Raw genomic sequence first — 17,982 nt, 5'->3', positions numbered from 1 at the left:
CGCAAAATTGTGCTTGCCCCCCCCCCTCGGTAGTCCTCCTTTGCCACTTACTAAAAATAAAGTCCCCAGTTCTTTAATGATGCCTTGGAAGAAAGTTGAGACCTTATCGTGAGCAGTCTCATGGGTATTAGACATGGCTAACTCGGCTTGTGCTATACGCAATATAGATCCAATCGACTGGACTTTCTTCTCATCAAGCATCACTTTGCGCCATTTAAGGCGTCTCTCACAATTTGAGGGACGTACTTCAAGAGTTGACATTAAAGTACCAACTGTCGGGATCATAGGTCCAGTTACTCCCTCCAAAAACGGTTGTAAACTTAGAGATAGCTGGTTGTGGTCGCTATCGACAGTGGGAATTACTTCCATGTCCAGCACGTATGGCCAAAGTTTAAAGTCAAGGAGGATATAATCTATCCTTGAGTTGTGATCTATCCTATTGTAGGTATGGGCGCCTTGCAGGTCTGAAAGAGTTCTGCCATTAGCCGCCCTTAGGCCAAACTCTAAGATCATCGTGTTCATAAATATAACTGACTTTGACCATCTCCTAATAGGAGGCAATGATAGTGAAGGAATGCCTCTTTTGGTGTCGTCCTCCAACAGATCGGGAAGATCTAACGATGAAAGGGGCTCAAAAGAGCAATTGAAGTCTCCTGCTACCAAAACATGAGATGCGTGATGGCACTTGCGCAATTCCCGCTCAAGAAATATGAGGGTAGGTGACAAGGCTCCCCCGCTTAGGCCTCTAGCATAAACGTTTAATAGATCAAGAGACTTCCTTCCCTGGGCTCCCTTAATAGTAATCCTTAGAATGTCAGGAGAGATATGGCAAACTTGTCTGATAGTGCACCCAAGAGAAATACTAACCCAAATGAGGAGACCGCCAGAAGGGCGACCTCTCCCAGACGAGGATAAAATGGCCGGCTCAAAAAAAGTAGTATAGCCAACCATATGGTGGGGCACTGTACTCCAGGTCTCCTGAAAAATACAGATACAATAAGGCTCTATCAGAGAGTTCCAAGATGGAAGATCTAATTTGCTAGCGATGCCAGCAACATTCCAACTTAAGATCATTAAAGGAGGGACGTCTGTAGGTGAATCACAAGTAATAGGAGAAGTGGCGGGATTAGGAATACCCTGGGATGAGTTAGGTATGGGAACCAATGACGGATAATTTTTATGCTGGGAGTATGGGCCAGACTGTGGTCTTTGATGTTGAGCATGAAGTGTGGGAGTGATAGGTAGAAAATCCCCATCAGATTCAAAAGAAGCCTCTACCACTTCACTATGAACATCACCAGCAGGGATACAGAGATCAACCGCGGCAAAATTTCCATGTCAGTAAGAATCGTACTGTAGATGTGGTTCTCGATGCCTAATAAAGGGAAAAGTGACAAAATCATTGTCACTGATGGACTGAGCCCCCTTCTGAAACCCATCGTGAGCTACATGGAAAAAAGACTGAGTAGTGAGAATATGAAAAATCTGAATAAAATTGGCTTAAATCGAAACATCCTATACCATTCGTAGCAGAACCTAAGTGATGATTGCAAATTAGCCTTGTAACACGAGGATCCCTGAAGTTTACAAGAATACAATCCCCATACATATTCTTGCGTCTGTTACCCACCCAGGAAACCCTTCTGACATGAAGGACGTGGCCATCCAGGTGCCTCGGAAGCGGCCTGTTGTTATTCAGCCAATGAGTTGTCTTGTTTTTTAGCTCGGTAAAGGATTCAGATTTACCAGCTTTAAGCCGAGGAACTCCTGTTAAGACAACCACTTAAGGTAAACACTCCGGTGGTAAGTTAATGTGAGGTAAGGCTTGCTGGTTGTGAACAGAGTTATCAGTCAAATGATCTGGTGCAGGGCTCACACTAGGTGGTTTGGATTGACTCTTGGTAGATTCTGCCTCATGGCCTAACACTTTTGGGTTATCGTGGCAAATAGTTGGGCCAGAGGCTAGTGTTTTGTTATTCGTGGGTTTACTACTCTGGATACATGAAGATATTGCGGATTTGTGACGTGATATAAGTGCTCCATTCTTAGGCCTTGTACTTGAGATAGTATTCAGATTTGGCAAAATGGATTGGGAGGTAGGCTCATTTGGAATATTAGAAATGGAGTCTACAATGACAGAATTATCTTGGCCGATCTTCGAGTGCAGCTTAATTAATGATTTAAGAGAGAAGAAATTGTCTAAAGAGGCCTGTTCGAATCTCTCAAGCCTCTCAGACAAAGTCTTCACTCTTTCAATCAAGGGAAGTGTAAAAGATTTAATGAGGAGTTCGATTTGGTCAACAAGAGAAGGTTAAGACTCAGGGCCATGAGAACCAGAATTCAGAAGTAACTGTTCTACAGATATTGTTTGGGGGGCCAAATTAGTAGGATGCACAGTGGATGGATGTATCCTCTGATAGCAGGGAGTCGATAGCACTGTGCGACCTAATTTAGTGTTAGTATTATTACATGACTTGGTTTTGTATTTCTTAGATGCTTTTTGGCGATCCCCCTTGTGGCCACTACCCACTCTTTTCCTTTTACTAGGAACGACTTTAGGCCCAACAATATTAAAAGCCTCAGGTGAAAGAACAATGACGGGGGGAGATACTGGATTAATGGTCGGCTCAGAGGCCGCTGTTTGAATTACCTGCAAGGGGGAACGGGAGAGGTCTAATTGTAAGAGAGGACCATGGCTAGGGGAGCTATCAGAATTTGTGTCCCCACTGGGCGCCGTGCTTTGATTAATCCCCGATCTAGTAACATTAATCTGGGTGGATTCTATGACAGGGGAAACTGCCGTTGCTATGTTGCCCAGTGACGAGCGCTTAGCATTAAGCAGGTCGAGAGATAGACGGCGTTCAGTGATGGCTATTTCCTTTTCGAGGACTGAGCAGGCACGTATTATAAAATGATCTAGAGTGCCACTAACTGTGCTCCCACCAGTCCCACCTCCCTTTCCCGAACGTGTGGACATAGCCATGAGCTCGATTGAATAGAACAATGTTAAGCGAATAGTACAAATGGCTATGAACTAATACAAGCACATCCACGCTTAACGCACGTATTACAGGTTAACAGTCCACTTTACCAGAATCAGCACAGTAGCACAAAAGAACCAAGAGGGATGGCCCAGCCCGGCCTCCCTAGGCTCCTGACGGCCACAGACGGTCCCGCCCTTGTCCCGGGCTCGTTCCTGCGCGCGTTCCGCGCTGCGGAAGCAGAAGATGGGTTATATAGAGCCAATGGGCGTGAGGTCAGGTGGGCGGCCCTAGGCACAGGTGGAGTGAGCAGAGGGCGCCTGGGAGAAGTAGTTTTCCTCCCTTTCTTCTTTCCTCGCAGCGACGGCAAAATTCTGTCACGGAGGCTTGATGTGACCAAAGAACCTCAAAAGCAACACCGCAAACTACAATGTTGCAACAGCAACCAAGGGATTGTCCAAGGCGAAGCGGGACCCGCGCCAGCGGGTTCCGCGAGGTCTCTTGTAGGTCCGGTGGGCGGGAGGTCACGTGGGCGGCCCTAGGCACAGGTGGAGTGAGCAGAGGGCGCCTGGGAGAAGTAGTTTTCCTCCCTTTCTTCTTTCCTCGCAGCAACGGCAAAATTCTGTCACGGAGGCTTGATGTGACCAAAGAATCTCAAAAGCAACACCGCAAGCTACAATGTTGCAACAGCAACCAAGGGATTGTCCAAGGCGAAGCAGGTCTTTACAACCAGGGGCTACATAAGTGCAGATCTGTGCATGTAACAGTTGCACTAAAGTGGTCATCAAGGGGGCATACCTCCAAATCTGCAGTCAGAAAGAGCTTCCTCTACAAACCTCTGGCACCGCAGCCAGTGTTTGCAGGTATCCTTGTTAACTCAAACATGGCGACACTAACGCTACCTTTGCAGGCATCTCAGACTACCAGTTTACTAGATATCAAAAGGTTCATAGTGCTAAAACCAGACTCATGATGCCTTAAAAGAAAGAGGCCTACATCCCGCACACAAAAGAAATTATTGGCTGTCTGTCAAAGTTTAGACCCTACACCAGTTTCTGCCTCACATACAAAAGCCTGCTAGTGACAGCAAACACCTACAGCAAAGAATATAGCGCTCTGAGCCTTCTAGACTTGTTCTGCTCATGCCGCAAACAACACACTAAGGGAAAAGTGACAGAAGATGTTCCAGCCACGTCCCCGGCATTGTCTGCATTACCACCGGTTGCTGCAAGCACCACAGCCTCCTCCTACCCCAGGACCACACGTAGACCCCTTTCAGACCTGAGTAGTAGCTTCTCGTGCTCTGTACACTAAAGTATATAATCCTTAAATGGCTTTTGACTGCCTTTAGAGCAGAAACCAGATCTTATTCAGAGGCCTTCAAGGGCATCTTAAATGGTGCCCAATATTCATATCCGCGTAGATCACCAGTGGCTGGCCCTCAGTGTCGGAGGTTCGAGTTCACAGTAGCAGACATTCATATTTTACTTTGTAGGGTTTCCTGCCGGAGTACAGACGTGTAAATTGCTTTTTGACCCTGCTTTCTTGGGTGCCCCCCACGACTCTTGTACAAGGCCCGCAAATGTTTGGAGAAGACATCTAAAAAATGGCTTCCAGAAAACGCTTTCCCAATGAGCAGGACTCGGCGCTCACGCTGGGCTTTAGGATTTGCATAACAGGACGAGAAATTAACCAGAACAACCTGCAGAGAAATAGAAATGTATCCAAGAAGTCTGTATTTCATCCACACTGCGCTGCCGCCACCTTCCTGTGGTTAATGCTGATCTCTTATGGACCCGCATGAAATAAACTCACTTGTTTTGCAACAGTAAGCTCAGGATCAAATGCGCTGCGAGACGCGCTTCACCTCTGGCATTAACGGCAGGGTCATCTCTGAGGCCCAGTGCCAAGCTCAACAGCAGAGCCAATCCCATGTCACCCTTCAGGAGCAGCGGCCAATGACCTCTCAGTACAGAACTCCAGTTCGAACTCACTCAATGCACAACAAATGGCCTCCGACGCAGAAAAAAACAAGCATTGGCATAGCCAATAGGTCTCGCTTTTGGGACCTTATAAGTGTTTAGTTATGCAGCACAATATCCTTGGTGTAACAACATCAACAGTTGCATGGCTAAACACTTATAAGGTCCCAAAGGCCAGACCTATTGGCTATGCCAATGCTTGTTCTGTAAGGCTCCCAAAACCGATGTATGCCTGGCGTAGCCAAGTCCTTTTGATTTTACTAAAATTATGCATCTGATACACTGGCTTATAGGGGCTTTCAGCCAGCACTCTTAAGCATCACCTGTTGTGTCATTCACATGCCCTTCTGTTTATTACACCATACAGCATGGGTGATAGGTCGGCCACTGCAGTCACTAGCTAACTTCACTGTGAGTGATTGTATACTGCTCTTTCACATGGAGCAGATCCGCAAACAAAGTAATTCCTTTCAGTGCAGGGACTAGTACGGCAATAAGAGTTTTTTAATATTCCAATATATTTGTGCCTTCAGCCAATGTATTTTTTTTTATTGGTGATGGCCTGGCAGGGCCCTAATACTAAAGTTTTTTTTCAAACCATGACATAAAAAGCCAAATGCCAAAGTCAAAAGGCTGATTTAAGTTTGAATTTAGCCAAGACCTTTTCGTCTAATTTTATATATGCAAATATTGTACTTACTTATAAGGACTTTAAGCCAACTGTTCAAATACACCAGTTAATTCCCCGCAGTACCCTTTTACATTCCCACTTTTCTTCCACCCACTACGCCATACAGCAGCGGGCAGCCCTCTTCAGCCATTGGCTAACTTCACCGTGAGCATGTTATGCAGGCCTCGCACAATGAGCACATCCACACAAAAGCAGCCCTCTTCAGTGCCAGGGGCTGCAGTGGCAAGGTGTGCATTTTGAAAAGAAAAGAAAAAGTGGTGAACACATGTGTAGCAGCCAATGTAACTTTTTTGCAAAACTTTATTATAAAAACAGTTTTAGATGGCCGCCTATGCTTGCGCATAAATGAGCACGCATGTACACCCATCTTTATGATGATTTTATAAGGTCTCGGCAGTGTGCGTGGGTGGATCAGACTCTCCTCAGGAGGGCTGTGTAGGGGAATCGCGCAGTGCGGCGAGACAGCGTCGACTTCCAGGGGCAGATGAGAAACGGAGGAGACCTGATGGAAGATCAACTGAACGTTGCCGATAGGGAGCAGTGAGAGACAAGAGAGAAAGGGAGGAGCCACGGGGGGGGGGTGCTTAAAAAAAGCTGAGCAGAACAGGTAAGGGTGGGGGCTGGAGTAAATGAACCTGGGGCAATACAGAGAGCAAGGAAGAGGGATGCGAAGGGGACGCAGCACACAAGGGAGAGAGGCTGAGTGACTGAGGCGCAAAAGTGAAAGCAGGCTGGCTGGCGAGTGGTGTGCGATGTGCGTGCACCATGACGAGAGAGGAAAGCCATATGGCGCCTCTGCTCGTCATTGTGCGCGTAACCGCACGCCCGTCGCCAGTGCACGTGCCAGTGGCCTGAAGCGCTTCCCCAAAAGTGGATTGCATGGCGGTACGATGCACATGATTGTGCGCGTGCTCGCCATGCAATCCGCTTTTGGGAGCGCTTTTGGGAGCCCCTTACTAGAGTCTCGCTGAGCAATCGCTTACGCGATAGCCAGGCGAGACCTAAAAATCAAGCCCAGGCTGCCCAGCGCCACTTTCTTCCGTAAAAGCCTCCAAGCACAGGGGGCACAGCAGCCCAGGAACCTCGGTGGCTGCAGGTTCCACTTCAGAGGCTGCGAGCCTTGAGCCCATGGAGGCGGGTTGATACAAGAGTTTGTTTCGGTATGGTCATGTGCTATCCAATTTTAATGTATTGTTAACATAACCCTAGAGGACGTATCTGTTATAGTTAGGGTTGTTTCCTTGCACAAAAACCCAGGTGTATCGCAGTAAACTTGCTCCCTTCCTGCACTTTAGCAGGTTTGAATGGGATTTTGAGGAACGGAGTTTAAAGATAAGAAGTAAACTCATCCGAGTTCCCGAGGTGTGAGCAACACAAAGGAAGCTCGGGCCTGCCCTGACTAGCGTTAGGGGCCACCCATGTGCCATGGCTTCTGGCATCCGCCCATGGCGAAGAGGTCAAGAAGCCACCGCCCTGCCTGGGATCCGCACACTCGATACAGCAGCGGGCGTGGCAAACTGAGTTATAATAAAGCAATAAACAACGGAGCATTACAGACGCTTCTTGGATCCAGGGCATGAGACAACTGGAACTCTGCGGACGGTGAATTAATGAAACATTTACAAGTTTCAATAACATCTGACATCTTTCATTGCAGGGGGAGCGCCGCAACGCTTTCTTGTGTTTTGTGGAACAGAAGTTTTTGGTTGTTGTTGGTTATGTGATTTTGAAGATAATCAAATTAAAAAATACCGCTACTAAGAAATCATTTAATCTAATCTGTTCAATCAAAATGTTCAAGATGAGTGGCGTCTACAATTTTGGTATAACTCAATTCACCGAAAGTCTTTTTTGAAATTGCACTTTATTATAGGTGTAACTATCGCTCTTCTTGAAACCCCCCACCACCCAAAAAAACAATTAATTCCAAAGACTAATTAGTTACTTACATTTGTTAACATTCTTTCTAAGAGCACATTCCTCACCTTTAGACTATACCCAGGCACCAATCAGGAATGTGAGAGTTTTCAAGCAATGTGCCACTAGATGGCGCTATTTGATTCTAAAATGGCCTTGCACTGACGCGGAAGTGAACGAGCGGAGTCACATATAGGCCCCATCCCTGTGTGGTGACCTACGTTTCTGCATTGTTGTTCTTTTGGGCACTCAAACGTGTATCAATTCAGACAAATTGCAAGTGACAGTGTGCCGAAAACTAACTTGGGACCTTTGTAACAGGTACAGGATTCCAATCCACAGAACAGGACGCAAGAGAACAGTGAAGTACCCACAAGTAACTTGTTCTCATGGATACTCCTAACTGCATATTCCTCACCTTTAGAATAGCTTCCCAAGCAGTACCTCCCAAAAGGTGAGGGGCCGTGCAGGAGGAACAGACAAAATGGCTCCCTCTGTGCACCTGGCTGTCAAGGCGGTAGTGGCTGGTAAATCTATTTACCAATCCCCATGCTGTTGCTTGACAGACTAAGACCGGACTCTCCTCGTTGATGGAATGGGACAGTAGGCCTTCATTCGGGGGGTTCCTTCTTGGCTAGAGCATGCGGTGTTTTTGTGCACAGTGTGATCCCACCTAGACGGAGTCCTCTTCTGCACCGATTTTCCTTTTCTAGCACCAGCAGCCCCAGAGAAGAGCTCATCACCACAATCCCCGATGGATCGGGCCGCATGGAAGGGCGATACTGCTCCAGGCAGAACGGCAGCCTGGGCTCTCGCCATTAGCTTGTCAGGGAAGGCAGCGGTGTATGGAGGCTGCTCACTGGCACAGAGCGAAGTGACGGGAATAAGAACGGTGCCGATTGTCACGAGTTACAAGAAGCAGCTGTGCATGGTCTCAAACAGCGTGCACTTGAGACACGGGAGGACCACATTAAGGCCCAACTAAGGGTTTTGGAGAAAACATAAGCATCGAGCTTTTCAGAAAACACATAAAGGCGATTTAATCTGGGACGGCTGGTCTGACAAACATAAAACAGCCAAAAAGGCAGACACGTCATCTTTAGCGGTGCCTACTGTAAAGCCTTATTGGGCTAACATCAAACAAACAATAACACATCTAATAACTTGGCCTGTACGAAATCACAGTGATGATCTCTACGCCAGGCCACAAACTTCTCCCGGTGCCATGAGTATATGGACTTCGTTGAAGGCTGAATAGCTGCTAGACGACATCTACCACGTCACAGGGCAAATCACAACGCTTAGTTGCTGCAGTTCAATCTCTATGCATGGAGGTGTAAATTGTGCAGGTAGGGGTGCAGAACCCTACCCTGTTGCTGACAAAGGAGGTCCTCCTGAAGGGGTAGCTGGAACAGAGGGCATATGTTTAGGGTTAATAGATCCAGGCACCATACTCTCATGGTCCAGTCCAGGTTTGTTCAGGATGTCTTGGGCCCGGTCTGCCCTGACTTTCAGAACTCTGGCCAGGAGAGGTAAGGGCAGGAATGTGCACAAGAGACCTTTGCTCCACCGAAGGCAGAAGGACTCCCGTCATGATCTTCCTAGTGTAAACTATAGCATGCAAACAATCCGATTAGTTGTTTGTTTTTACATTTAGCCTGCAGAGGGTCTACAAACCTTGAATCGTAGACCATCCATGAACTAACAGTCCAGACTTCTATCTCTTTAACCCATGCAAGCCCATCTTAAATTATTTTAAAATGCAGATTTTTCAAAAAACTACTGAATGCATTTACAGCAAACCAAGCAAAGGCACTTAATTGAGTAAAGTTATACTTTCACACTAAGTGTGGTAAAATGCTGTTCAGTCTCCTTTTCTGTATTAAAAAGCAAATTCTTATTGGAGTTAAAATGGCAAATGTGATTTTTTTTTTCCTTTTCTCCTTCCAACCTCAATGGATCTGAATTAAAGGTGCCATGTCAAACCCAAATCGGAATGTACTTTTTTAAAGGAAAGTTTTGTGCAGATTTATCGAACGGCAAGTTAATAAAATAAACATAAAAAGTATTTTCCATGCATATATACATCTTTTAATTTATTTATAAAGTTTTGTATAGCGCGAACGTGACCCTAACGGGTTTCAAAGCGCTTCTCAATTTTGGGTAAGAGGGATACATTTTTGGGAAGCAGAACATTTGCTACATAATTATGCAAGGCGCTTGCAAGACTCCTGTAGGTATCGGAACTCTTCACATAAGGGTAGGGCGGATACAGTAATGGGTGAGGACCATTCGAACATATGCATGTACAACGCATGGTAACAATGTTTTTCCCAGGTATATATCCATGTCAAAAGTCTACCAAGACGACTGAATAGAGGGCAGTAGTGGAGTCTAGGAGCCAAGGCCTATTAGGGCAGGAACTTGAGCATATTTTTTCACTTCCTTTTTGAAGGAAGCGGTGGAGGAGATTGTACAGATTTCCGGAGCAAGAGAGTTCCAAATCTTTGGGGCAATCCCAGAGAATGCTCTGTTACTCGTTCTCTTTTTGTGGAAAATCTGTGGTTTTAGGAGTATTGTACTTGGACTTCGTGATGCTATGCAGCCCCCTGATAGTTCTAGTTTTTGAGCCAGATAGATGGGGGTCTTGAAATGAAGGGCTTTGCACGTCATAAAGGCATTTTTTTTACTGTATTCTTGCTTCATATGGTAACCAGTTTAGGGATTTTAGGGCTCGGGATATGTGTTCTTTTCTTTTTGTCCCAGTAATCAATCTTGCTGCGGCATTAAGGGAAGCCCTTAGTGGTGCCAGGCCATAGCGTGGAACTACTGTAGTCTAGTTTTGGCAAAACTAGAGAATGTACCACTAATTTGAAGTCTGTGGAAGAATTGGTTTGAGATTCCTTAGTATACTCAACTGATGTTTAGCTCCCTTGGTTGCATTGCTGATATGGCTCTTCATATTCAAGTGCATGTCTAGCGTGATTCAGACGGATTTAGCCGATTTAATAATGTGGGGGGAGCAGTTGAAGGCTGTGAGGTGTTTCATCCAAAGGTCAATCTTGGGAATGTGATTAGGGTGAGCGATGAGAAGGAATTCAGTTTTGGATGTGTTGAGCATGAGGTAGTTGTCAGTGAGCTAGTTTTTGATCGTCAGGATTGAGTTGAGTGAGATGATGTCTTCTGGGGAGGTGATTTTCAGATAAAGTTGAGTGTCATCCGCAAACATATGAAAAAGAATGTTCGGGGAGTTCAAGGCATTTGCTAACGGTTCCAAGAGTAAATTGAAGAGTATGGGTGATAGGGCGGACCCCTGTGGAACCCCCTTAATTACTGTACGGGGCTGAGAAAGATTGATTCATCTTGATTCTTTGGGATCTGTTTTGAAGGAAGAAAGTGAACCAATTCAATACCGACCCTGATAAGCCCATCCTGTGTTCTAGAGTAGATAGTAGTACGATATGGTTCACAGTGTCGAAGGCAGAAGATAAGTCAAGGAGGATCAATAAGCAAGATTCATTATTATTAGATTATTAACAACTACAGTTATGTTCCTCTTATGAACTAGGGAAGACTTAAAAAATTATCAGGTCAGAAATCGATAAACTTCATTGGCTTCCAGTTATGGCTAGAATGAAATATAAGATTTTGAGCCGAACCCTTCAAATCCATGACCAGGTCAGCCATGCCTCCAGAACAGCAAAATCAGCAGACACTTCAGCATCTGTGTACCTTCTGCAGTTACTGTAATCTCTTACCCTCCCCTCACCCACCAAATCACACCAGCAAGGGGGCAGACCGGCTCTTTAATGAGACGGCACTAAACACTTGGAATAGCCTTGCCATGCAAATCCGGATGAGATTCACCATTCCCACTTTCAGGAAGAAAAGAACAACGTACTTATCTTTGTTAATACCTTATCTGGTAGAGACTATCTAGCTGCAGAGTCCTTAGAATATCCCCCAGGCGTCAGACCGGATCAGTAAAATCTTGAACTGTACCCCTGCATGCCAGTAGGTGGTGTTGAACAACTCTGCACCTGCGTCTTAGACATCGTCTGCAGCAGATGTGATATGTGTATTGCCTATATAGGCAGCACCCCAGTACGCTGAAATTAGCTTCTTTTTTTTATTATTTCTGAGCAAGAAGCACAGAGGCACAAAAGAAGGTTTATCGGCCCCTGTGCAGATACTAAGGGCAACGAGGACCTTTTTAGGTAGAAAAAACGGTTTCCGGAAGAGAGAGGACGGGAGGATCAGTAAGGAATCTGTGGCTAGATGGAGTCTCTACCATATAAGGCATTAGCGACTTTAAGTAACTTGTTCATCTGATATAGGGCCAGATGTACGACGGATATTTGCATGCGCAAACAGGTCTTAGACCCGTTTGCGGTTACAAAAATCCTTTTGGCCATGTACAGTGTTTTGCGACTTACTATTCGGAAGGGGCGTTTCCTTCCCAATAGCGACCCCAAATGCCATGTGTGACTGTTTTGCGCAATTGCTGTCGCAAAACAGTCGCAGTTTACCACCCTTCGCAGAAGGCTGGTAAACCACTCGCAAACAGGAAGGGATCCCCAGGGGACCCCTGCCCCTTTGTGACTGGCTCTAAAAATATTTTTTAAGGGCAGGCAGTAGTCCCAGGGACCACTACCTGCCCTTGAATAATGAAACGAAAAGGTTTCATTTTTCTTTTTTCAAATGCATCCCGTTTTCCTTTAAGGAAAACGGCTGCATTCAACAAAAAAAAAACTGCTTTATTGAACAGCAGTCCCAGACATGGAGGTCTGCTGAGTCCAGCAGGCCCCCATACCTAGGAGGGCCAGCCATTCCCAATGGGGTCGCAAATTGCAAGTGCCTCATGCATATGCATGAGGCATGCAATTTGCGACCCCATTGGGAATCGCAATCAGTGTCGCAGACACTGTTGTACATACCAATTTGCGACTCGCAAATTCCTTGGTTGTATATTTGGCCCATAGACTTTGAGCCATAGATTCCTTACCTTAGATTAGATATCAAAGCTGTAGCTCCCTAGTGGAGGGTCTGCGAACTGGCTCAGACCAAAATGTCCATGAGGACCAAACTTGTAAACCTCCCTTCATGACTGACCTGACTGTCCAGGCAGCAGTGTTTTGTAAACCAGTGCTAAGATGCCCACACACCCTAAGGCAGTAGACGCAGCTTTGGCTTAGATGGCATGAGTCTGCAAGCCCTCAGGGGGTTGCTGCCTGGCCATTGCATAGCAGATCTTAATGCAAAGTATTATCCACCAGGAAATAGTCCATTTTTGCACTGCCTTCCTCTTCTTTGGTCCAGTGACCCCCTAAATAGAGTTGATCATCCGCCCAATGTTCCTATTTGTTACGGTCCTCGTAGGGTCCATGCGGTGCAGTCTCTCTTCATCTTTGGAGGGATGAGGGGGAGCAAAGAAGCTCAGCACCGTGATATTTTGGCCAACGTGATTGGTGTCACAACCTTCCGCAGAAAGGAGGCATAGGTACGAAGAACAAGTTTGTCCAGAAAGAAGCTGGTGTATGGAGGTTGGACAAAAAAAGGCCTGCAGCGCATTGACTCTCCTGGCCAATGTGATGGCCACCAAGAAGACTATCTTTATTGTCAAGAGTCTGAGAAGACTTGTGTGCATGGGTTCAAAGGAAGAATACATTAAAAGTGTTCGAACCAAATTAAGATCCAATTGGGGCATAACGAAAGCTTTGGGAAGAAACCTATGCTGAAAATCTTTCAGAAAGTGTCACAACGAGTGACTTAAACAGGGAAAGTTGTTCCAGCAACTGTCAACCACAAAAATGGACGAAAGATATCCCTTAACTGTCAGAGCAAGACCTTGCTGGGCTAAGGTGGATAGGGGTGCAGAACAGGGTCAATGTGTTTCTCAGCTCACCAAGCCACAATCATGTCCCAACGGCAGGCATATTTTTGTTGATCAACGCCTGACTGCCAGGTTGACGTAACAGACCTCGGGAGGAAGTTCGAGTACCCTCAACTGTCGCCACTCAATCTCCATACATGAAGGTGAAGCGTGCGCTGGTTTGGTTGCAAGACCCTGCCGTGTTGCAGCGGCAGCAAATCCTCTCAAAGGTCTAGCATGATCATGCGGAGGACTTCTGGTTATCATACTCTCTTCGCCCAATCTGGAGCCACCAGGGTGACTTGGGCCTTGTCGGTTCTGTTCTGATTTTTTTCCTAACTCCGAGGAGGAGAGGTATCGGTAAGAAAGCATATAGGAATCCTTTTTTACAGTTTAGTTCAAATGCATCTCCAAACAAGAGTCCCTTTGGAAAATCCTGTGCGCATAAGTGCTGACATGACCGCCAAGCTAGAAGCGATTCATCGGTCACCACTGTCAGCTCTGTGTGGGGGAAGAGAGAGGGGTCTGCTGCTGACCAAATCGCAGTCTGTTAACCACCACTTCAGATCTTTTGCGGTCTTCTTCGAAATCAGAATCAGGTTTAAGCAATTCCCATGCTGCCGCGCCCACTGGAACTTTAGATCCCATTGAAGAGACCGCAGATGAGCCCGCAGATGCCATTGATGGTACTTCCCCAGCAGGACGCAGAAGGCCATCAGACCCAGCAGTTTAAGAGTCAGTTTCGCCGAAATTCAGAACTGAGGTTGAAACATCGGGATCATAGCCTGAATACCCTGGACTGTCCACTCCAGAGGGTATGCGTGGAATTGCCCCGTGTCCAAAATGGCTCTGTTAAAAGGGAGCATCTGAGAGGGACTCCGGTGTGACTTCGGCACATTGACACTGAACCTCAGCAAATGCAGGAGATCCACTATAGTCTGGAGATGGACAATGATTGGACTGCCTGTCGTGAGCCCTTCAACAGCCAGTTGTCGAGGTAGGGGAAGACTGATATCTCCAACCTTCACAGATGTGCTGCAACCACTGCCATCACCTTCGTGAACACCCTTGGGGCACTGGTAAGGCCAAAGGGGAGCACATCCAACTGGAAATGCTACTGGCCCATCACGAACATTAGGTAATGCCAATGGGCCTGCAAGATGGGAACATCAAAATAAGCATTCTGCAGGTCTACTGCTACCATCCAGTCTCCAGTGTTCAACGCAGATGGGACTCGAGCTACTGTTAATTTCTCAGGAAGGCATTGAGCGAAAACAGGTCTAGGATTAGGCAGAGGCCTCCATCCTTCTTTGGCACCAGAAAGTAGTGGGAATATCAAACACAACCTACTTCGGACGTTGGCACCCTCTCGATGACTCCTTGTCCCAAAACAGCCTGTACTTCCCTTGGGCAAAAAGGAGAGGTGGTTCTCAGTCAGCTGACCCAAGGACAGCGGCAGGGGCGGCGGGGTTTCCAAGAATGGAGGAGTATCACCCCACTGGTAAATCTGGAGCACCCACTTGTTCGAATTTAAGGCTCGTCCTTGGTGCAGGTGGTATCCGATCCTGCCTCCATCTGGGTACCCGTGTGGTTCCAAGGGCATACTAAAGGGGGTTTTGAGGCTGCAGCTGCCATGTGGGGGTGGGGGCGGGAGACAAGCCAGATCATTGACCTTGGTTCCCAAGGTACTTGTGGGAGTGGTGTCAGTGGGCACGGAAACTCTGGGAAGCCTGTTGGCTGTGATGGCTCTATTGGAAAGGACGTAGCCACGGAGGGAACGAAATGCAGAGTGAGGATGGCTTGGAGTCAAGGCACAGCCAAATGACCGTGCAGTGGCCCTACTCTCCTTCAAGCACTGAATCATCTTTGTCACTGAACAGGCAACAGCCATCGAAAGGCATGTCCATGAGGGATGCCTGGACATCTCCCAAAAAGCCAGATGACCGCAGCCATGTGTGGCAGCGGAGTGCCACCGATGAAGCAATAGACCTGCTTAGCAAGTCTGTCCTGTCAACGACCTCAGCTGCCCTCCTCACCCCTGTAGCACAGGAGGCCTCTTCCTCCGAAGCCACACTAGGAGGAGATGCCAAACCGGTCTCTGGCGAGGTGTCCTGGCCACTGGCATCCACTAGCTCGTCATACCAGTTATCATCCAATTGGGCCAAAGACTCCTTATGAGGGGACAGGGTAGCCATAATGCTCTTTGGATCCACCCCAGTCAAAATCCCCACAGGGCCTATCAAGAAAAGGAGGCACCATCTCCAACTCAGACAGTCGTTAGGGTTTGGTCAGCAGCAGTGTTGACATCGAACGACACTGGTCCGGCTCCGTATCGGAGTCAGGAATGACTATGGGCTTGGCACCAGGAATGGTGCAATAGGACCGAATCACAGCAAAGGCCAAAAATTTGCAACCAGTCAGTCCAGATCCAGGAAGGGTTCCAGAGGGTCCGAGTAGCACCAAGGGCAAACCCGCTGATGGAAGTCCAGTCAGTGCACCTTCCAGAACCGTGGGGCCCAAAAGGTGCTCCAGAGGGGTCCATACACAAAAAATTAGGTGCATACCCTCATAAAAATCCTTAAGTTGAGCGGGGGTCACTCCAGCTCTGGGGGATCCAGGGTGAGGCTCCGCAAGTGGAGTGCAGGAGTGGGACCTCGACTTGCGGAGGCATTTTTGTGCCTCGTCAGATGATTTGGACCAGCGCAGCAATGAGCCTCTTAACTTCTTGGATTTTTTATGTTTGTGGAGAATTACCCGATGATGACTTGGACCTCGACAATGACAAACAGGAATGACTCAGAGTGGACCCAGGAGCTTCCAACCAATAGTGTCGGACTGCCAGGAGCTTCCTTTCCTGCTCCGAAATTGCCTTCAGATTCATGGTGCACCAGTCAGGACAGTTCCTAGAATCATGGTCCAACTCCAGGCACCACAGGCAAACCAGGTGTGGGTCTGTCACAGACATTTGCCTGTGGCAGGTCCCACAGGGTTTAAAACCTACTGGCTTCTTAGGGGAGATCCCTAGCCCACTGGGAGCAAAAATGCTTAGCAGTCTGACAAAAAGGTAGAAAGGTGGTAAAAAAAGAAAAAAAAAAAAAAAAGACATTGGTACCTCTTCCAGGTGGGTAACATTTTTTTTATCTGATGTCGGCACACAGGGGTGGTGCCAATACACGCACCACGCACGTCGTATCCGGTATGGACGATGCCAAGTTGGATCTATTCAACGACACCTACTGACGCGCAGGGGTAATGCTCAAGATTGCTCAGATCTAGTCTGATGCCTGTGGAATATTCAAAGGTAGGGAATCTGAGGCTAGAAGTCTATCAGATTATAAAAAGTTCTCTTCTTTGAAGACTTGGTGACCCACAATCCACTGCTTACCCTCAACTCATCAGCCAGTGGCTCTACTGTTCCTTTTTCTGAGTATAGGCTAACAAATGCAAAACACTTCAATGGTTTTATGCTAAAGTCTGCTCCATATAAGAAGCATTAATACAAATAAGCTCAAGAGTTTGCTGCTCTGGGCTCCATCAGGATCCGCTTCAATAGAAGCACTCTTTTGAAGCAAGACTCTGTGTACCCAGAAATGTTAGCAATGTGGCCTGAAGGAAACCTCTACTGCAGGACTTTGGTAATGACATCACTAGCCTCTAGTGTGACCTGGTTCTTCTTCACAAGATGGACCCAAAACATGGTGCACAGGGGAATCTACAATACAAAGCAAGTATAGCATGTTTAGCAAGCAGCAATGGAAATGTGAGCTGGCATGGCATGACTCCTTTACCAGTCACCTCAACCTGTATTTCTCCGTGCTCTACATCACATCGATATCATCCTGGAATAATATGTTTACACCACATCACACTCCTATTTTGACCTCCTTCAATTTAGTTGCCTGCCCTGCTCTCTACGGATCTCCCTCCTCATGAAGCCTGACTCAACCCACTACTTTTGGGTGCGCAGTGCACACCGTTAAACCATTCTCAGGTAGTTTGACAGCCCAGTGAATTAATGCTTTCCTGCAAACATACATCTGGAAGTTAAATGGCAACTGTAGTACTGGTCACAAAAACATCTTTTTAATACACACTAAAGCCTCAAGACTGGGATAATAAAATGTTCATAAAAATAAAGTTATCAGTTCAAAAATCATACAGAATTGGTAATGCTGTGTAAAGCAAACCTTTTATACAGATCTTGCCTCACTTACCCCAGTGCCTCACCAAAGTCGACCATCGCTTCAAAGGCAGCCATCGAAGCCTTGTCGCTATCCTTTACTCCTCCTCTCTTTGCCTGAGTACAAAATGGAAGAACAGATTTAAGCAGAGCCCTCCTCTCCTCCCACCACAATGATAAAACTAGAGTTTGTACAACACCACAAGGAGGGCCCTCATCTGACAAGACCAACATGTCATACCGACCCAAACATGAACATTAGGAAAATCCCATGGCCCTCATATCCACAAGTGAGTCTCAGGGATCCCACTGTAAGGAATAAGGGCCTCTACCTGACCACCAGGAATAAACTTATGGCC

The 17,982-nt window shown here is 46.9% G+C and overlaps 1 protein-coding gene across 2 annotated transcripts in view; it reads right to left on the bottom strand.

Annotated features, from left to right (window-relative positions):
* Positions 1-17,982, bottom strand: part of RECQL5 (RecQ like helicase 5) — a 669,413-nt gene that overhangs the window by 421,598 nt on the left and 229,833 nt on the right. For both annotated transcript variants that reach the window (XM_085616996.1, XM_085616997.1), the window contains exon 7: positions 17,658-17,740. In XM_085616996.1, the coding sequence (XP_085473122.1) occupies positions 17,658-17,740 (83 nt within the window). The remainder of the gene's footprint in view (positions 1-17,657; positions 17,741-17,982) is intronic.

The sequence above is a fragment of the Triturus cristatus genome, chromosome 7 (assembly GCF_964204655.1).
Source record: "Triturus cristatus chromosome 7, aTriCri1.1, whole genome shotgun sequence".
NCBI lineage: Eukaryota > Metazoa > Chordata > Amphibia > Caudata > Salamandridae > Triturus > Triturus cristatus.
This window is presented reverse-complemented; position numbering and strand designations above follow the sequence as displayed.